A 22734-nucleotide genomic window follows, 5' to 3' on the forward strand; every position below is an offset into this window, starting at 1 on the left:
CTAATGGTCCTTGCAAATATCCACTATTTGCTGTAGAGAGTCTAGATGCCTCTCTAGTAAGAGAGATAGAGAGGGAGAGAAGGTAGAGATAGAGAGAGAGAGAGAGAGAGAGAGAGAGAGAGAGAGAGAGAGAGAGAGAGAGAGGAGGTAAGAGTGGGGTGGGGAGAGTTTTTTTTTACAATTCACTAGCCACTGGCTAGGTTACTAGGGAAGAGTGGAGTTCGGGGCATTTACAAGGGGTTTTGTTGATGGTTCGGGTGGCCGGTGTGAGGTTTAATGCTACTAAAATTGGTATTTTGTTGCGTGATGCTGTTGGAGGCTTGCCATAGCATAGGCAATCTCCCACAAAAATCTATCAATCCGGAGAGAGAGAGCATGACCCGGCTAGGGCTTGGAGGCATCACACAAAGAATGTGCGAGAGCGTCATCGGATGCAAAGATTGAGAGGATTCAAGAGCGTGCATCCTCCAATGCAAATAGAAATCATCCCAAATCAACTAATGCTAATCGCACATCAAACATCAATACAAGCAATCATCTACACACATCAAGCAACGAAGTGAAACACACTAATCGTGGAGTCTCTCAAGCACAAATCTAATTACATGCATTGACGATTAAGCACACAAGATCGCATTCAAGTCAGCCACCCCAACCATGCCAATCATGGTGTCCAAATCAAGTCACACATAATCAAATTAAGCTCAAAGCTTCTTAAACCTACACACACAAGCACACCATTAGAGGACAACTCTAATCCCTCAATCACGAGTACGTCCACTCCACTTAATCGAGAGAGTTAGATAAGGACTCCACTAATTGGAGTAGATTAATATAAGTAAGAGTTAGATTAGAAAAGATCAACACTTCAAAACAATGAAGGAAAGTAGAGAAACATGATTGACAACATAATGAAGACTAGATTAATTAAGAGAGAATTACACTAATTACATGTGATTAGCACTAGCCTTCTAAGCATGGGCATTAAACTCAAAGGCTAGGCCATCAAGACCTACTCTAGGGAGAGAGTTCTCAAAAGGACCACTCCAGAATGACCTCTCATTAAGCATAGGGCTCTTTTATAGCTTTGGGCCTCAAACCCTTCAACTATGGGATAAAGTGAGCTCTCTAGCTTATACTCATACAACTTTGGAACTCCTAAATGAGCCCAAGCCCTATACAATGAAAAGTTAATATTGTTCACTATGGCACAGCCACAACTTGATGCATAATTGGTGCAATTGTTAGGCCACTGCTAACACTCCCCCCTTCCTAATTTGGCGCACGTCCTCATGTGCCGGTGAAGCAAGACACGGTGACATAGTAAAAAGCAAGTCCATGGAAGAAATGTTAAGCTGCAAAACATAAGAACAAGTAATGAGCCTCAAAAGGCCACCAAGAATGAATAAAACATAAAGCACAAATGAACAATCATGCAAAGTGATTTTTTGCATCTAAAAGATGGGTCAAACATACTAAAAAACTAGACAACATAAAGCAAAAAAAACACCTATACTATTGTGAAGATTAAACCACTTGAAATTTCAGTTTTATGCATGAACACAAGCAATCAATTAAGACCCTAAGCTAATGCAAGTTCATAAACCTACTAGCCTAAAAACTATGTGAACAATCTTAATAACTCATTCAAGTCTATCATGTCTATGGGCTATAAAAAAGCTCTTAATCTATTAGTACATTGTCAAATCTTTTGAAGCTCATGGAAGTTTTGATTTAGTCATTCATTATACAATAAAAGCACAACCACAAGGCTACCACCCCAAGGCAAGTCTAGGTGCTACTCTCAGCTCCTTGAACCCTCAAGAAGGTGTTCCAAAAGCCTACTAGCTTACCAAGGCGACGGCTAACCCCTATCAACCCAGGGCATTGGTTTAGGGCCTTGACCAAGCGAGCCAAGGTGATTTCCCTCGCCTGGCAAGTGCCAATAAGGTGCTAGGCCTTACATAGACACAACATAACATAGAATTTTTATTTTCATGTGCCTTAGTAGCATTTTTGCTACTTTTTTGGACACTTCTTTGCTTCATGGTTCATTTTTTAGCACATTTTTATTGCTTCCTTTATGAGATACTAATGGCAATTGGACTAAAAAAGACTAAAGCCGAATCATAGCCCTAGGTCATGACAAAAATGAGTAGAGTATTAAGACTATCACTAAGAATCTAGGACTAGCAAGAAATAATCCTACATTAACCTAAGGTCAAGGACAATTATCTATGATTAGCACACATAAAACCTAATTTTTTGATGAGTTAATTTTCACAAAGCAAAGTGTTGAAACTTTAAAATTCCTAGCTTTCGAACATGAAAAAACCATAGCTTAGAAGCAGATTCACTTAAGCCAAGCAAGAGAATGAAGAGATAAAAGAGCAAAATCATGGAAGGATTACACCTATTCATGCTCTTTGTAAATTGTGCATCCTTGAGCAAGCATCCTTTGTGTAGAGAAGTCTCTTGATCCTTTTTATTTGCAAAAAGAAGCCTTTTGAAGCTAAGTGTAAACACAAGCTACAAAATCCAATTATTGAAATCCAAAAGCACACCAAAAAACATTAATGAATACCTAAATCTAGGGTCTTGCATACCCGAATTTGCCAAAGGGAAAAAACCCAAGGAAAAAAGTGCCTTTGGTTATGCACATAATGCTCTAAAGTAGCAAATTTATGCATACATATCAACCATGAGAGATAAAATGAGCTTCTACATAAGCAAATAGTGCAATTTTTATCATCTCTCATGTATGATTCAAAGTTGACTATTTTCTAGCTCAATGAAATATGGAATTTAAAACAAGCCAAGAGCTGAAAATAATGCAACTTTATGAAGTGAAGTGGCTCTTCAAAGCCACTTCACTTCAAAGCCAAATTTACATTTCAAAGCTTTCCAAAAAGTTGGCTACTAACAACTAGCTCACATGAAATTTTCAATTTTTTAGTGTGATCTTTGAGCTAGAGATGACTGCAACTTAATGAAATGGAAATGAATGGCTCTTACTAGACAAATTTGTCTTGAAAGCTCAAATAAGTTGGCTAAACACTAGCTCAAATAAAAAAATTTGCATTTTTAGACCAAGCTATGAGCTAGCATATATACAACTCTTAGTCCAAAGAAATGGAATGGCTCTAAGTAGACAAATTTTGCAATAGTTTGCAATGATGACCCGTCCTTGGATCAGTGAAATCACACACCTGCCACACCCTTTCAAACAACTCAAATCATTAGTGCTTCTTAAGCATTTGGAAATTCAACACAAGCACTAAAAATGCATGATCATCCACAAGCTCAAAATGATACTTCTTACCCATGGTCACTCAAAAAATCTCAATGGTCACTGCTATGCAAACATGTTGACATTCAAGTCAAGCACTAAGTTCACACTCAATACCAAACTCAAGTTTTAATGTACAAGACTTCTTGATCAAGCACGAAAAGCAATGTCAATGGTACTTTCAACAAGGTAAGCACTCAGGCATATCATCAAGAAGAATTTTTTTTTAGCGCATCCAAGTTTATCATCGAAAGTGGCACTAATCCAATGCATAAGACAAAAAATGGTGCAATAAAATTTCATTCATACATAAAAGTGCTCACACAATCAAAGCACATACTTGATGCTCATGCTTTTTCTCATTATAGCACATATGGCATATATGGCAAATGGGGGAGAAAGAATATAGTAATGTAGCTTTTTAGATCTCGCAAGTCAATCGCAACCAATCAAATGGGTTTTTGATAGCACCAAAGTGCACCATTGGGAAACATCATTTGTAAAGAGCTAACGTGTTAGCGTAATGCAAGAAGTTTCAAGTATCATGACCCTCATCAACCATGCAATTTTTGGACAAATCCTTGAAAAGATTGTTTGATCATTCAATGGGATGCACCAAATTAGAATGCATATGCTCTCCATGCCCTCATGCACAACAAGGGTAATACAAAAGTGATCAATTGAATTTTTAACTTGAGCTCTCTCACCGTTTTTTGAGGGAAGGGGTGGGAACAAGCCCAAAAGGTCTTTTTATTTTTTAATTTTTTAATTTTTATTTCGTTTACTGCTGGCGACATCCTGTGGGGGAGATGACTTGCAAGCAGAGCCAGAAGGCGGCACGCAGGAGACGATCAAGTCGTGTGTGTGTGTTGGATTGAGTGTAGCTGCCAAACCAAAAATGGCGGGCCACGGCCTTTTGTGTGTGTGTGTGTGATCGACTCGGCGATCAAGGGTAGCCGAGGCGGGCCAGGGACAGCAAGCAAGGTGCGGTGGGGTATGCACGTGATGGACCAGCGTGTGTGTGTGTGAGTTGTGTGTGTGTAAAATTGCAATTTGGTGAGCCAGGTATCCGGTGGTGCAGCCCCGCAGTTACTGTGTGTGTGTGTGTGTATGAAGATTCGCGAGCTAGGGCTGTGGGCCTTGAAAGCCTCAGTAGGCAGCGCGGAGAGTGTGGATGATTATATGCTGCGCCATAATAGGCTTTGGCATTTGCGCAAGGCACAACGGGTGGGTAGGTTTGCATTAGCGTGTCGGCCTCATAAAGGCATCACGCCGTCAAGAGAAGGTGGGCTCGACCCAATTTAGCGTGTGTGTGTGTGCGAGGTTGTGTACTATGGCCAGCGCTATAGAGGTGAGACTTAGCGAAAGCCGCGGCTCCGTGTGTGTGTTTGTGTGAGTAGCTCCAAGCCAAGGCACGTGGGCATCCAACGACCATGTAGGGCTGACTTGTCAAAAAGCTGCCAGCATTGCAAGGTTAGTGGCGGCAGGCAACTTGCAGTGTAGGTCCCGAGTGTGTATTTGTGTGTGTTGACATGTAGCGCAACACCAAAATTGGCATAGGCAGCGTGTGTGGGTCTCTGCGCGCCAAGCCCTGTGTGTCGTGTTGCGAAGCCGAGAGCCTCTACAAGCTTGACAAGGTGAGGAAAGGCTCCCTTAAAAATTCAATTTTTTTTCCTTGGGGCTTGTTCCCACAGAGTAAGCTCGGGAGTTAGCATCAAACTTTCATTCTTGATTGTGTGGGATTGTGTTTGGATTGGCGAGGAGCATAAAATCAAAATTCATACATGAACTCCACATTATTGCTCATTTCATCTTCGAAAATTCCCAAATTCAATACCACATTGCCATGTTCATACAAATTTTCAATCATAACAATGGCATCCAAACAATTTGTCCACAATTGTGCATCGATTGAGCAATCAACTTCAACCGTTTTGTCAAAATGTGGTGCATCTATTAACCTTTAGCCAATTTAATCATCATAATTGGTGAAATACCAATTAATCATTCACAATTTAGGCATAATTGGCCATTAATTAGGCACACACACCTAAATTTAGGCCGTTGATTTGTACAAAAATTTCAATAAAACACTCATTGCATTTCATCAATTGCACACTTGATCACACATACATGCTAAATTAACTCAATTTTAATAAAAAATTGATCAAATTTTAACTCAATTTAGCATTGCACACACACAAAAATTAGGCGCACAAATCCAATTTTTTGCTCAATTAGCAACGAAATTAGGCCAATTCCTAATGTTTGCACACACATTTCTTGCAAAATCATCAATCTACAAGCATTTAGGTGTTCAATTTGACCATAAATCTTCTCTCATCAAAGCTATTTAAAAAGGGCACACACATTCAAATCTTGCCCTAATTTTGGCAATTAGGCCTACTCCATGACCGGAATAGCCTCACATACACATCAATTTAGTGATTTGCACACACAATTTATGCAAAACTACCATTCTCAAGCATCTAGGCATCCAATTTCATTCCAATTTCATCAAATTAGGCATAAATTCCATCAATTAGGCACACACACCTGATTTTAGCAATGATTTAGCAACTCAATGGGATCAACTTAATCAATCAAAAATTGAACGGAGTACGTCAATCCACTTACAATTGATTGCTTGCTCGCTTAGTCCTTGCTCCTCGTGTAGACACTCCATTGCACACACATGTGTGCAACTCCGATTCGGTCCAAAATTGATCAAAAAATTGACCAAAATCAACACTCAATGACATGATTAGGCATAGTTTAGAGCAACTAAGAGTGATGATCCTCCTCAATTAAGGGGATTTAACATACATTCCAAATCAAAATTAGTGGTTAAGTTAGCACAATTAGCATGAAATTAGCATGAAATTAGTACAATTAGCACGAAATTAGCATGAATGGGATGCAAAATTAGTGAAGGTTAGTGAAAAATTAGCAAAATAAAAAGAGAATTTAGGGGTGAAAAGACTCTATACACATCTAATTAAACCTAATTACACTACACACAAATCAAATCCTACCTAATTTCAAGAAATCGGTAATCTTTTGCAACCTCAACTCCACTAGCTTAGGCAACCCGTTCCCCGGCAGCGGCGCCAATGTTGGAGGCTCGCCATAGCATAAGCAATCTTCCACAAAATCTATCAATCCAGAGAGAGAGAGCATGACCCGGCTAGGGCTTGGAGGCATCACACAAAGAATGTGCGAGAGCGTCATTGGATGCAAAGATTGAGAGGATTCAAGAGCGTGCATCCTCCAATGCAAATAGAAATAATCCCAAATCAACTAATGCTAATCGCACATCAAGCATCAATACAAGCAATCATCTACACACATCAAGCAACGAAGTCAAACACACTAATCTTGGAGTCTCTCAAGCACAACTCTAATTACATGCATTGATGATTAAGCACACAAGATCGCATTCAAGTCGGCCACCCCAACCATGTCAGTCATGGTGTCCAAATCAAGTCACACATAATCAAATTAAGCTCAAGGATTCTTAAACCTACACACATACACACACACAAGCACACCATTAGAGGACAACTCTAATCCCTCAATCACGAGTACGTCCACTCTACTTAATCGAGAGAGTTAGATAAGGACTCCACTAATTGGAGTAGCTTAGCATAAGTAAGAGTTAGATTATAAAAGATCAACACTTCAAAACAATGAAGCAAAGTAGAGAAACATGATTGAAAACATAATGAAGACTAGATTAATTAAGAGAGGATTACACTAATTACATGTGATTAGTACTAGCCTTTTAAGCATGGGCATTAAGCTCAAAGGCTAGGCCATCAAGACCTACTCTAGGGAGAGAGCTCTCAAAAGGACCACTCCAGAATGACCTCTCATTAAGCATAGGGATCTTTTATAGATTTGGGCCTCAAACCCTTCAACTATGGGATAAAGTGAGCTCTCTAGTCTAGACTCATACAACTTTGGAACTCCTAAATGAGCCCAAGCCCTATACAATGAAAAGTAAATATTGTGCACTATGGCACATCCACAGCTTGGTGCATAATTGGTGCAATTGTTAGCCGCTGCTAACAGATGCCGAGATGCTACGGGTCACTTCCTTTCAGTGCCGGCCGGGGCATGCCTTCGGCGTCCTTCCTTGATTGGGTGTCTCCATCGCGCGACTCGACCGTCTTTATTCTTTGGGCGTCGATGTCGATTCCTTCGTTTTTTTTTAATTTTCTTGTGTGTGCGTACATGCATGCATGTACTGTGTGTATATGTGAGTGCGTGTAGGCGTGCTCGTGTATGTATGTGTTTATATTCGTGTTCGCTCATAAGTATGTATGTGTGCACATGTGTGGGTGTGTGTGTGTTTGTATCGAGGGTGTGTGCGGGTGGGAACAAGGGAGAGAGTGATTATATTATACATGTGTATGTGTGCATATATATATATATATATATATAATATTTTATCACTACGCAAGCTAGGGGGGGGGGGGGGGGCAATGGCGTGAGTGAGCTCGTGAGGGGGGGGGGTGAGAGGACGGGGAGTGTGTGTGTGTGTGTGTGTCGAGCTGGGGGTGTGTGTGTGTATTATGAGAGAGAGAGAGAGTGTTTATTCACTGTGCCTTCGGGCCTGACGAGGGAGAGAGAGATAGAGAGGGCGGGCTCGGGATGGGGAGAGCCTGTGGTTGAGGGGTTGAGGTGTGTGTGTGAAGGGTATGGGGAGTGTGTGTGTGTGTGTGTGTGTGTGTGTGTGTGTGTGTGTGTGTGTGTGAGAGAGAGAGAGAGAGAGAGAGAGAGAGAGAGAGAGAGAGAGAGAGAGAGAGAGAGAGAGAGAGAGAGAGAGAGAGACCTTATGGCTGCTGCGCCTGCGGGCTTAATGAGAGCGCGACAGAGAGACAAAGAGGGCGCGCTCGGGCTATACGTGGACGATAGAGACGAGGGGGGGTTGGTCAACAAGATGGGGAAGGTGAGGGAGTAGCGGGCCAAGGGGGGGGGGAGGGGGGATGAGGGGTGAGAGAACGGTTATGGGGTGAGTGTGTGTTTATGAGAGAGAGAGATACAATGCGCCTTCGGGTTGCCTGGCCGACAGAGAGCGAGAGAAAGAGTTAATATGAGGGAGGGAGAGAGAGAGACTAGGGAAAGAGAGAGGGAGTGAGTGTGGGTGCGAGGGAGTAGTGTGAGGGGGGATTAGAGGAGAGAGAGAGAGAGAGAGAGAGAGAGAGAGAGAGAGAGAGAGAGAGAGAGAGGAGAGTGTGTGTGAGAGAAAGGGTCGGCCCGCCGGGGGGGGGGGGGGGGGGGAGTATGGACGAGCGAGGAGGGGTGAGAGAGAGAGAGAGAGAGAGAGAGAGAGAGAGAGAGAGAGAGAGAGAGAGAGAGAGAGAGAGAGAGAGAGAGAGAGAGTTAATATGGATAATGGAAGAGAGAGAGGGAGGCTTTTGTAAAAGCATGGCGGCTTGCCAGTGGAAGAAAGAGGGTGGCAGCTTGTTTTATGCGCCCATTGGGCTTGGTGGAAGAGAGAGAGGGAAAATAAAAGATGAGAGGGAGTGTGTGGTGCCAAAAGGAGGGGCAACAGCCTACTTCACGCGCACGAGTTGGCGGCGGCAATAATAATACAATTTTTTGTTGTTGTTGTTGTTGTTGTTGTTTTTACCTCCGGCTCCCCGAATGGTGGGGGTTGATTCCTGCGGCCTTGGTTTGGAAAACCAGCCAACTTCAGTTTATTTGGCCGGGCTAGAGGGAGATGCGGCTAATCCGGTATCAACACTACACATACTACACACACACACACACACACACACACACACACACACACACACACACACACACCACACTACATACACACTACACATACTACACACACACTACACACACACACACACACACACACACATGCACTACCCCATATGCACACTATTCCATACCCACACACCTACACATACACACCCTTGTGCTATATGATAGTAGCATGAACCCTAATCACATAATCACAACACCATCACCATCACCATGGACAAAATGAGCGCCATATCTCCACAACACACCACACACACACACACACACACACACTACACACTACATACACTCTACACATACTACACACACACACACACACACACACACACACACACACACACACACACACACACACACACACACACACACACACACACACACACACACATGCACTACGCCATATGCACACTATCCCATACCCACACACCTACACATACACACCCTTGTGCTATATGATAGTAGCATGAACCCTAATCACATAATCACAACACCATCACCATCACCATGCACAAAATGAGCGCCATATCTCCACACACTTGTAATGAAGGATTGAAGACACGATTTCAAGAAGAATAATGATGTCCACATTTATGATATTCCTCGCCATCAACTCCCATCCCTCCATTATGCATCCTACGGTCTTGTCCCCTTCTCATCTTCTTGCCCTATGCTACCTATTGTATTCATCTTTTGCAAGAAATCCACACACTCTATCTTGGTGCCATACCTTGTGTCGTTTGGGATACACTTCATTGTGAGGATGGTTTATGCTTGTTCTTTTCAGTTTGCTTATGCTGAGGTGTGCAGATTCGCCACCATACACACATGCTCTCTCTCTCTCTCTCCATCTCATATTCTTATCATTTTGCTACTTGTACCTTAAGGTGTGCGGATTTGCCACCTATGGTATGACAAGTGAGCATACTTGCATGCTTCCCTTACCTCATTATCTTCCTTACTACATGCACAAGTAGCAAGCCCATTCTCACTCACTCACCATTCCTCTCATCTTGTTTTCTGACCACCCCATCCCACACTTGGGCGTGGATCTTGAAATTGTTTTCCATGGCATGTTTGATTTTGTATATGTATGCATCCTAGCCGCATATCTTGCTAGGTGGTGCCCCTATTGTGTACCTCCCATGATGAGGCCATTGTGCATAGTATTGGTGTAGAGGCCACCTGGTCTGTCTTGCACTTCCACCTCTCACTGTGATATAGATGACCTATAGAAGAGAAGCTCAAAGTGAATAACATTGTTATAATTAATTCTACAAGCAAATAAGAATAAAAAAGGTAGTCACTCACTTGCTCACAATTGCATGGAAAAACTAAATTGTCATACCTCCTTGTGTGATGCACACTAGAGCCCACCATGTATAGGTCATTTTCATGTCCTCTAGACACATTTCCAAACCACTTGCACTCAAAGATGAAGGTATGAAAGGTTCTAAAATTAACCTTTAGTATCCTTTCAATAGTTCCACAGTATGTGGCTTCATCATCATCTGTGTCAAAGTTGCCCATGATGCCACAATCCATGGTGGTTCTATGCTCCTCAATGTGGCATGTACGAAAGTGATGACACTTTGACCACATAGAGTTAAAGGAAAGGCACTACAAAATAGAAAAATATCTTTTATCAATTACAAAGATAAAATCAAGAAAAAACTTTACAATATGGTTTAGGTATATGAGTACTCTACATTTGGTATGCAGCCTCGTGCATATCCCATTCTTTGTTGGTGATGTCTTCTCCATGCGCTTTTGTTTTGGTCATTTTCTCATGAATCCACTCCGCACTAATGAGATCTAGGAAACATGCAAGGTGTCTAGGCACTGGGGGTGCCCTCCTTCCTCCATGTACTTGTTTCCATGCCTATCTCTCTTGCAAACACCTTGCCTTTGCCATTTTATACAAGTTCATCCATTTGTTCATAACCTTTTCATTGAGAATACAAATGTTATTGACCACTCAAGATAGATTCATATCCATGTCAAATAGTTTTTCCTTTCCACTTGACAAGTGTGAAGTCATCCGTGCATCTTCCTCATCTGACCACATGCGAGGCATTGAAGGATCAACTTGTGTCAAATACTCTAAGATGTAAACAACTGCCTCTTGTACGATCCACTCGTTAGCCATACATGCCTCTGGTTGAGACAGTAGCCGCACAAAATCTTTGAGAGTCTTTAAAAACCTCTCTAAGAAGAACATCCACGTGCGTGCACTACTCCACATATAGCGATCTCCTCCATCTCGTGAACCAAGAGGTGGATTTGACTAAGAAGGAGCGATCAAGGAAATGCATCCTCAATGGCACACACAATTTCTATTGCAAGTGTTTGAGCAGCAAGGATATCATCTATTTCAATTTCCTTGGATTTCATAAATCTGCAAGAAAACACACAAAGATACACTAAGTGCTAATTGAGATTATTGTGTACATAAAGAAAGTGTACTTGAGTGGAGTCTTGTGGTGTACCTTAATAGATCTCCAAGTTTGAAATAGCATCCCTGACTTTCTTGTCCCGACATATACACATACTCACTCGCAGAATGAACTACAATGTAAATTAGGGGAATGTAAAGTGAGAGAAAGCCATACACACAACAATAAATAGAATAGGGAGAGGACATTACCGGAAGCATCTTGTGTCAATCATGGGACTTCAACCCATACAATTGAACGCTTCCACCCTTATTCACTTTTGTGAAATCTCCCTTTAGCGACCTCATGTATCCTGTTGGTGTGCAAATAGACACAATGGTACCCTTCACTTTGTCTAGCTCTTCTTTGGCTAGCATCCATGGCGCTTTAGGAAGAAATCTTCTCATTGGCGACACGGTGTGGAGTAGCATAGGTGGGAGACATTTCAAGACCCTCAAATCCTCTCTCACGCCCAGTGAGTCCTGCTTGCCAATAATGTGGTCCCACAGGGTTTGGGCTACATTCTTGAATATGTGCATGGGATCCAAGAGGTGTTGTATTTTTAAGTCCTTCCAATATGGAAGCCTTAAAAATATGGAATACCTTGACATACATTTTGGTGGAGGACACGAAGCCAGATTGTTGTTGTAGTGCTCTTCCCAAATGGTTGCCCAATTTTCCATCGTGAGCTTCATAGGCGTCTTCCTATTTGTTGGAGCCTTGTGCTTGCTATGACCTTGGGGTAAGAAACAATGGTTTTTTGGATAAATTATCTTGCGCAAGGCATCAAGCCTCTCTATCACCAATGGTGGCCCACAAGTAGGACATGCATTGTGACCCGATGTGGACAACCGTGCATATATATCATATCCTTAGAGAGAAAGAAAACTAAAGGGAGAGAGAATAGAGAGAGAAGGAGAAGGGAGATACCAAAAATCTCTCCAAGCCCAGGATAGTCGTGCATTGTCCACATAAGGATTCCCCTCACAATGGCTTCTCTCCCCCCTTTGCAAGTGAGACATCTACAACAGGAATGCCTCTCCATAACTCCTCCAACTTCTCGATGAGGGGCTCGAGGTAGACGTCAATATTTGACACTTTGTACTTCCCTGGAACAAGTAAGGAAAGAAGTATATTTCCCTTGTTGGTTGTGATGGCGGCGGGAATCAACCCCAATCGGGGGGAGCTTAACAATGAGTTAAATAATAATAATTTTTTCTCCTCTCTTCCTTGCATGCGCCACCAAACCCCTATGCTCGTTTGTCAACAAAGGGGACCGCCCCCCCCCTTGGCACCACCCTCCCCTCTCTCCTCCATTATCCACCTTTTCCCTCTCTCTCCTCCATTATCACTGCAAGCATACGCTCTCTCTCTCTCTCTCTCTCTCTCTCTCCTTTCCTCTTCGTCACCAGCCCAAGAAGGTGCAAGTGAAACCTCTCTCTCTCTCTCTTAACACACACCACACACCCACTCTCACCATCTCTCTCACAACACACCCTCACACCTTCCCCCCCCCCCCCCCCCCCCCTCTCTCTCTCTCTCTCTCTCACGTCTCTTCTCCCTCTCTCTCTCTCATCTCTCTCTCTCTCTCTCTCTCTCTCTCTCTCTCTCTCTCTCTCTCTCTCTCTCTCTCTCTCTCTCTCTCTCTCTCTCTCCCCTTTTCCATGTGTCAGCAGCCCGTGCAGCCCGTGCAAGGTGCATGGCGAAAGGCGCTCTCTCTCTCATTGTTTACACACACACACACACACACACACACACACACACACACACACACACACACACACACACACACACACACACGCTCTCACCCTCCCCCTCCCTCATTGTCTCTCTCGTTCACTCATGCCCTCTCTCTCTTCCTCGTTCCTTGATCAACAGAGCATGTAGAAAATCTCTCTCTCTCTCTCTCTCTCTCTCTCTCTCTCTTCTCTATCTCTCTCTTTTTCCCACACACACTCACTTGCCGACACACTCACACACTTACACACACACACACACAAATCCATACACACACCCACACACACTCCCTCACCCATATCTCCCTCTCTCTCTCTCTCTCTCTCTCTCCCTGTCTTTCAGTTAAAAACATCTCTCTCGCTCTCTTTCCATACACACATACACACACACACACACACACACACACACACTTATACCGCACGCATACATGCATGCACACATTCAAACAAGCACACACATGTCATACGAAGGTGCAAGAAGAAAGACCGAAGAAACTCGACGGCGACGCCCAAAGCAACGAAGACAAAAAAAACCAAAAATACGCGATGGCGACCATCATTCAAAGAAAGACGCCAAAGGCATTCCCCGACCGGCCCCGAAAGTGACGAACGCGCTACACCGATGCACCAGCAAAGCCCGCCATTCACTGACATCTCGTCCACGACATATCTCCGCAGTTAACATCCATAGGGTAATCCATTTTTTTCGTTCTCAAGACAAAACCGTGTATAAAAAACCAACTGTATATTGCCACCTCTCTCTAGGTGATGGTCAGAAAGGCCCACCTAGGAGATATTATTTTAAAGTTCTCCTAAAGGCTGAAAGCAAGGGATGGTGGTACAAAAAAAGGACCAATTTTTTTTCCACCTTATTGGTACCACTGAAAAAGTGGGGACCGGTAAAATTTTTGTAGTTTGTGTCAAAACTTGTCTGACATTCTATTTTGATGTTCCTCTTTTAAATATGTATCCAATGATATATAATATGATAACTAATTTCTTTTATGACTTGGATAAATCACATTGCAAAGATTTGTCAAAGTACCATCAAAAGGTACTGTCAAGGACAACGAATTTATTACCACCATCCCTTGCTTTTAGCCTAAAACAAAGCAAGGGTCAACCATCTGGGACCCGGCTCCTTGCTTTGTCTCTCCTGATTAGGGCCCTAACCTAATCAAACTATCCTAAACTAATGCAGCCTGCACCTATAAAAGAACATTGAGAGGTCACTATCAGCGGGGGGGGGGGGGGGGGGGCAGCAGTTGGGAGTCATCACTCGAGAAGGAAGCCATGCGCGCACACTGACTCCAAGGGTCGCCACACACAAGAGTAGGATCTCGGTGCATATGGAATTTCTCCTAGAGAACACACTATAGTCTCTCTCTCTCTCTCTCTCTCTCTCTCTCTCTCTCTCTCTCTCTCTCTCTCTCTCTCTCTCTCCACAGGCTCCATCTTGCCGAATTGAGTTCTTTGTAAATACCACTTTGAATCAAGATTGCCCTCACATCTCGAGGGGCTTTCATCATATACATCTACGTCTCTCTCTCTCTCTCTCTCTCTCTCTCTCTCTCTCTCTTTCCGATGTGCAGTATTACTGTTATTTTAATCACTATTATTTGCGTCCTAGTTGCTCAAAGCTAGGTGGTGCCCCTTGTTCAATTCCCGTGATGAGTTTCACGTGCACGGTCCTGGAGTTGAGGCCATTGGGGTCCATTTTGCGCTTGTGCTTGTCATTTGGTGCCCCCACTAAGGAGGGCTTCTCAAAAACCTTCAGTTTGCAACGTTGAAATGATGCACATCTGTCATGCCAAGGGTAGGACTAGATGGGCACGGCCCGGGCAATGTGCCGGACACACATGCAGTAAAGGGGTCTATATATGGAAGAGGGCCAGGGGCCTAAATATAGGATGGTTGGGAGGTTATTCGTGTGTTTGTCTACCCGCTGGTCTTACATTGGTATCAGAGCAAGGTGGAGAGGAGGGGGCAACAGGGAGCTATGGAGGAGGGAAGCATGGCGTTCTCTCTGGAAGCATGGCGATCTCTCTCTCTCTCTCTCTCTCTCTCTCTCTCTCTCTCTCTCTCTCTCTCATTCTTGTGATCGGAGATCTACACAGAGCTCGGGGCCGAACTCCACGTGGGACAGACCGCTTCTATGCACAAAGTCGCGATGTTCGACATGCATGAAATTGTACCTGCATGCTTTCTGCAGCTTTGCCTTGGCCTGAGGGGGGTTTTTCGTCACATGATGGAGGTGGCTGGAGCAGCGCATGGATCGGCATGTTGGAGTTTTTCCCTGCACAGTTTACAGAGCCGCCATCGCTGAAGGTTATTTCTTTAAGTTTATTTTTTACTTCGTTAAGGGGTTGGCCATGGTGTGGGCGCCTAGGGTGCCCATGGGGCACTCCTAGGGCCTTGTCCCACACATGGGGTGCCCAAGGGGTCCTGGAGAATCCGGGCCACCCAAGGTTGCATGCAACAATTGAAGGAGCCATGGCTGCACGCATTCACGAGCTAACTGACCATTTTGCTACGATGCATGAGCGTCTCAAAGAGAGGCAACGGTGGTTTTTCCAAGGCATGCATGCAGAAGTGCTAGGGAAGCAAGGCTTGCAGTTCACCATGAGGCTATGGAAACACAGTTTCTACCTTCGCCATGGATTTCCAATCGAATACCCGACATCACTAGCGGACGCCAATTCGAGGCTCTTTAGTGCTTTGATGGAAGCTATACACCATCATGATATGAAAAGCATGGCATGCGTGCTCATCCATCATGCAGGAATTTGACAACATAGCAAGTGGATTCATGTGATTCAGCAGGTATGCACTAAATTTTGTGGCATATTTTGTTTGCACGACATTAATGTTTCGGTTGAAGATCAAAATAAAGCATGGCTTGAGTACACAATTCCTACCCCACACGCGTGTCAGAGGTTTATTGTTGCTACAAAGGCAATTTAGGCAGGGCTTGTAACATATTCGATTATGGTATTTGGCAAGGCCGACCGATAATTATACTTTTTGATCCCTCCTACATTCAAGAAGCTGCAACGATGACGACATGAATAATATTCATTGCCGACGTTCAAAAGACAAGGTATGACGATTTGTTGCACTTTTCTTGTTTGATTCATTCTCAGTGTGCAACTGTTACTTGTATGCTTGAGCACGGCTCACTTGGTCTTCAACATGTTGTTCTGATCATTGAGCAAGGCTCATTACGTGCATACACCACTGTGGTGTTGAGTGCACCACTCCAGAGTTAACCCTTGCGACTTTTTATCATGCATGGCATGCATATACTTACAAGGCTTTCATTTTTGTCCTGCTAGCATTTGGAGTATGCTAGGAGCATATTCATTGGGGACATTTTTACAACTGTATGGTATAACCATTTTATTGATGTGCATAGGATGATTTCTAGTTACAGTGTGGCAAGTATAGGCAAGGCCTATAGTTTGTCATGCAAATTTCTTTCTCGCCTATCTTTCATTGGCACAGCAGGCAAAAGTGCTCGGCATGGCCGACCATTTATCACAGCCTGCAACACAGATAGGAGTCTCTTTGCTTTCAATAATCCAGTTCCGCCGGTATGCATATAAGTATTTTTCTACTCTTCAATAAAAAGTACAACTGGACAAGGTCCATTGTCTGTGCATGATCGACACAATTGACTCTCTTCACGATGACATCTGTCGTCAATAGCATGTGTTGGAAATGAGGCCAGACATACTTATCTAAAGCATGGCTTCTCCTGAGTACCTTAAGGCAGGGCCAAGGGCTGGTTTTTCAGTATCTCAAGGTGACACGCTTACTGGATTTGTTGAGGGCAGCAAGTTGCTCGGCATGGCCGACTCCTTGTCACTGTTTCTACAAGCCGACATAGGATGCTTCCCACACAATACTGGTTAATTTCACTTGAAATTTCCCGACAAGGTCGATTATTTTTGTCATGCTATTGGCAGCCACATCAGTTGGCCATTAGCACTACCCGATTTAGGTGAAGCAAGGCTTCTCTTTATGCATCTTGCATAGAGACTCCCCACGTTTGACATATGCTATGAGCATACAAACTTGGGACGGATTTGGCAAAATGTTTGCAGCTTCTTTCATTCCGTATACGACGGATGTATATGATACAAGAGGGCGAATATACATATGCGACAACTCTCTCTCGCACGTCACGGCCTCTCCCTTGTGCCGAGATACTGCCATTGATTTGGAATCAAGGGCTTTGGCACCCAAGTTTGGGGAACTGGAAAAATAGGGAATGTCAGCTCACAGAATCCCTACCAATGTAATACCAGTGGGTAGAAAGACACGCGAATAACCTCCCAACCATCCTATATATAGGCCCCTGGCCCTCTTCCATATATAGACCCCTTTACTGCATGTGTGTCCGGCACATTGCGCGGGCCGTGCCCGTCTAGTCCTACCCTTGGCATGACATTACAATGTAAGACCAACGGGTAGATAGACACGCGAATAACCTCCCAAACATCCTATATATAGGCCCCTGGCCCTCTTCCATATATAGACCCCTTTATCGCATGTGTGTCCGGCACATTGCCCGGGCCGTGCCCGTCTAGTCCTACCCTTGGCATGACATTACTCCCCCCTTGGAGAGGTGTTTTCGTCCTCGAAAACACAAGTGGTGGTATCTTCATAAGAACACTAATGTTTTCCATCGTGGCATCCCGCATGGATCCAATGGTTCATTGAATCGGAACCCGGTTCATTGGGAGGTTCAATGAAATCAAGAGTAACATCTTGATTTTCTACATTTGTTGTCCCTGTGCAACCGTCTTGGTTAACTGACTCATAATCAAAAGAGCGTGAAGGCTCCATTTAGAACTCACTTGAGAATGCTAAACGAGTTATCACAACTAAGAGGTGTTTAAATGCATACCCAGGGTTCAGACTTTCTAAAGGTACTGGAATGTGCAATATAACCTCGGCTCATCTTTCCATGAAAGTACTGTGCTGACATACTCATCAGCAGCAACCAAGTCCTTGACTTGCGGTGGTTTCTTGCCAATAGTCAACCTCATCTAAACTGATGATTAAGGTTGATAACTTGAGAATAACAGGCAGAGACTAGAACTAGCCGTAACATGCCGTTCATCATATGAAGCAAAATCCAAACCAGAAAGGTAACCGATCTAGTTGTTTCACTTCTTGCTAACGTATGCACTTAGCATATCCTTTAGCGTGCTTTACTAACGTATGCACTTTGCATATCCTTTAGAACTAAATAGAATGCTTGTAAGCAACAGTAAGAGTGAGGTGATTTCCCCCAACCACTTACAGACAGTCGCCCATGACTGACGACAAACTATGACTCAATCATTGAGTATCCAGCCATATACTCGATATGGAATGGAGACAACCAACTAGGTGAAAGCAGATTGGAGTTTCAAGCAGCCAATCACGAACACCCTTACTTAGCCATCACCTTGTATGGCAGGGTGTAAACTCATAGTAAATCTACAAGAGTGATTGTACTGGCAGTGCAAAAAATTGCAGAAACAATAATGTCCATGAATTTGCATGCCGCTCCGAATAAATTTGTGTTAAACACTAGGGCCCATAACACCTAGTGTGCATGCATTTAACACAAACATATCCGAACCGCAATTCCATGACAAGACTTTCCACGGTATGTACGTGAAAGTCTTGCAACAAATTTGGACCATAATAGAATGTGACAACCCAGTCACACCTAGGTACCAACCATGAGACATTCTCATGTACATAGCATACTTAGCTATATGTAGAAATGACCCTCCATTAAGGTGGTTTCACAGCACTTGTAATCGTAACAAGTTTGTACTTAGTACCCAATAATTTCTGGCCAAATGAAATTGCTCCTGATACTGTGTGCTTAAAATAGTCGAACCAATGGATGCGACCAGCACCTAGGGACTTCGTTGCGACACATTGGTAAAAAATTGGCACTAGTGTCAGTCCAAGAGACTCATATTCTCCACATGTGGAATATGTCTCAAACAAGGATATCAAGAAAAGCGACATCCATCAAGTACGAGCTGGTACTTGTGTGTGGAGGTAATTGCAAACACTCCGCGACAAGAGTGAGAGGGACCCTCATTAGCATGCTCCACACTGGCTAAACTGAACTCCTTGAGTTCCTAGACCATGTTGTATCCCATGTGACAACATGTGCCAAATCGAACCCTACAACTAGCAGCATAAGGTATAGCGGACGCTACGGTCCAAAATACTCTGTTCCAACATGCCCTTGGCATGGCTTTGAAACATTCAAGCGTATTTATACAACTTGCACTGGAAATCGTGGGTGTTGCCTGCGCAATCCAACCCCTTTGGTTAACATCTACGTAGTCAAACCCCTTGGTAAGACCCTTTGTAGAAACTGCTCAACTAGCAGGCAACGGTAACCAACATAGTTAACCGTGTACATAATGATTGGAATCAACTCGAAAAGTTGATTGTGGAATTCTTTCCTTGAAAGTTTAACTGGGAGAGATCAAACTGTGATCCTCAATGCCTATGGGGTGATTTAGCAGTCACCCCCCGGGTCGTACCCCAAACAATATGTCCATAGACACTCCGTAGTGCTATAGAGAGAGCAAGAAATCCACACAAGTGAACTGCCTAACTCTGGTGGATAGCCATGCTGTCTCAACTGATTGTTGCATCTATACTTCCTTGTAGAGATCAGCTGCTGTGAGTTGAAGATTTATCAAAACTCAACTTGAGTGTCGCACTGAAAACATGTAGTGCAAAAATGACACTGTAAACATCCTGAATGAAAAGACCCTTGCTTGTCCATTAACGTCGATGTATACTTCCCTGGGTAGATCTGTTCACGCTTGAACCAAAGAATGCCAATAGTTGGGTCTTACCCTTGGCCTGACAATGGCTCTTAGCCTGTGTGGCTCATAGCCCTTGTGCAAATTAGTGTTCAATGGACGAACCGATGAAGACTAATTTGAGTAGCATCTTAGCCACGTGCTAGCTGAGAGTTAGAGCACCTTGGCTCATGCTGACTCACGAGCAAAACACGTATCAAAAGCTTCTTAGAAGATTTTCATGATTCCCTTAAAGAGAGAGAACGAGAGAGAAGAAGAGCATGCATACCTGCGGAACTTTCCTTGAACAACTATGACGTGTATAGTTGAACGCCATGCTCGTGTGCATCTTATGCCTAACGTGCAGCGTATCCTATAAGCATGCAACAAGTTTCTGCTATGACTCTCTCATTGAGAGAGGTAACAGAAAAACACAACCACATCTTGATCTACTTGCCTTGCAGGGTCGTGATTGTATGAAAATGACTTAGCATTGGCACTTTGCTTGTGAAATATGTCCTTGATTTAGGTTCCTTTTAGTGATGTTGGGTGTTGATAGCAACAGCCATCAGGTTCAACAATCCATTACTTAGTCTGTTCCAGAGTTGCGAGTGTGATAGCGGAAGCATAATGCATAAAGTGGTGGAATCCATGCCACCTGCTTAGCATGCCTTGCATGCAAAAACGTAAGCCCTTGGCTACTATAACGGTCTCAAGCGTGAGAACAAAAACCATAAGTGCCTTGCACAAAATAAACTAGTAGGGATTCTGTGAGGTGACATTCCCTATTTTCCAGCTCCCCAAACTCGGGTGCCAAAGACCTTGATTCCAAATCAATGGCAGTATCTCGGCACAAGGGAGAAGCCGTGCCGTGCGAGAGAGAGGCAATGGTGGTTTTTCCAAGGCATGCATGCAGAAGTGCTAGGGAAGCAAAGCTTCCAATTCACCATGAGGCTATGGAAACATGGTTTCTACCTTCGCCATGGATTTCCAATCGAATACCTGACATCACTAGCGGACGCCGATTCGAGGCTCTTTAGCACTTGATGGAAGCTATACACCACCATGATACGAAAAGCATGGCATGCGTGCTCATGCATCATGCAGGAATTTGACAACATAGCAAGTCGATTCATGTGATTCAGCAGGTACACACTAAATTTTGTGGCATATTTTGTTTGCACGACATTAATGTTTCGGTTGAAGATCAAAATCAAGCATGGCTTGAGTACACAATTCCTTGACCCCACACGCGCGTCAGAGGTTCATTGTTGCTACAAAGGCAATTTAGGCAAGGCTTGTAACATATTCGATTATGGTATTTGGCAAGGCCGACCGATAATTATACTTTTTGATCCCTCCTACATTCAAGAAGCTGCAACGATGACGACATGAATAATATTCATCGCTCACGTTCAAAAGACAAGGTATGACGATTTGTTGCACTTTTCTTGTTTGATTCATTCTCAGTGTGCAGCTGTTACTTGTATGCTTGAGCACGGCTCACTTGGTCTTCAACATGTTGTTCTGATCATTGAGTAAGGCTCATTATGTGCATACACCACTGTGGTGTTGAGTACACCACTCCAGAGTTAACCCTTGCGACTTTTTATCATGCCAAGGGTAGGACTAGACGAGCACGGCCCGGGCAATGTGCCGGACACACATGCAGTAAAGGGGTCTATATATGGAAGAGGGCCAGGGACCTATATATAGGATGGTTTGGAGGTTATTCACTTGTCTATCTACCCGCTGGTCTTAGATTGTAATGTCATGCCAAGGGTAGGACTAGACGGGCACGGCCCGGGCAATGTGCCCGACAAACATGCAGTAAAGGGGTCTATATATGGAAGAGGGCCAGGGACCTATATATAGGATGGTTGGGAGGTTATTCGCGTGTCTATCTACCCGCTGGTCTTACATTGTAATGTCATGCCAAGGGTAGGACTAGACGGGCACGGCCCGGGCAATGTGCCGGACACACATGCAGTAAAGGGGTCTATATATGGAAGAGGCCAAGGACCTATATATAGGATGGTTGGGAGGTTATTCGCGTGTCTATCTACCCGCTGGTCTTACATTGTAATGTCATGCCAAGGATAGGACTAGACGGGCACGGCCCGGGCAATGTGCCGGATACACATGCAGTAAAGGGGTCTATATATGGAAGAGGGCCAGGGGCCTATATATAGAATGGTTGGGAGGTTATTCGCGTGTCTGTCTACCCGCTGGTCTTACAACATCATCCGACCATGGATGAATGGCTGTAAGAATTCTCAATTGGAGAACGGAGGAGGAAGAAATTGAAGAAGCACTTACTGCCTTCATCAAAGTGCTACTGCTAGGTTGTAGCGTTGTCAATATCCAAGAGGTAAGCTCTCCATCTTGCATTGCTCGTGCTAATTGCAAATCAAGAGTATTAAGAGGCAGGGCTTTGAAATGTCATCACTGTTGTCAACCAAAGAATTCTATCAATGAGTGCCGATAGAGGAAGTGAAGATAGAACGGTGAGTTTTGCTTTTGAAAACCATGTCAACACTCTCACATCAGTCAGATTTTGTGTAGCACCAAGTGTTTTCTCTCCAGCAGTCAGAAAAGAGTTGTCAGCTACATCAACCACTAATTCCAAGCCACAAAGCCTAAAGCATTTGGTGGAAGAAAGC

The 22734-nt window shown here is 43.8% G+C and overlaps 1 protein-coding gene across 1 annotated transcript; it reads left to right on the plus strand.

The window, feature by feature from the left end:
* The first annotated feature begins 15437 nt into the window (after positions 1-15437).
* Positions 15438-16028, plus strand: LOC147452401 (uncharacterized). Its single transcript, XM_086519246.1, has one exon. The coding sequence runs from the start codon at positions 15438-15440 to the stop codon at positions 16026-16028; it is 591 nt and encodes a 196-aa protein (XP_086375372.1).
* Positions 16029-22734: the final 6706 nt, after the last annotated feature.

The sequence above is a fragment of the Adiantum capillus-veneris genome, chromosome 8 (assembly GCF_014529385.1).
Source record: "Adiantum capillus-veneris isolate H3 chromosome 8, ASM1452938v2, whole genome shotgun sequence".
Classification (NCBI taxonomy): Eukaryota; Viridiplantae; Streptophyta; class Polypodiopsida; order Polypodiales; family Pteridaceae; genus Adiantum; species Adiantum capillus-veneris.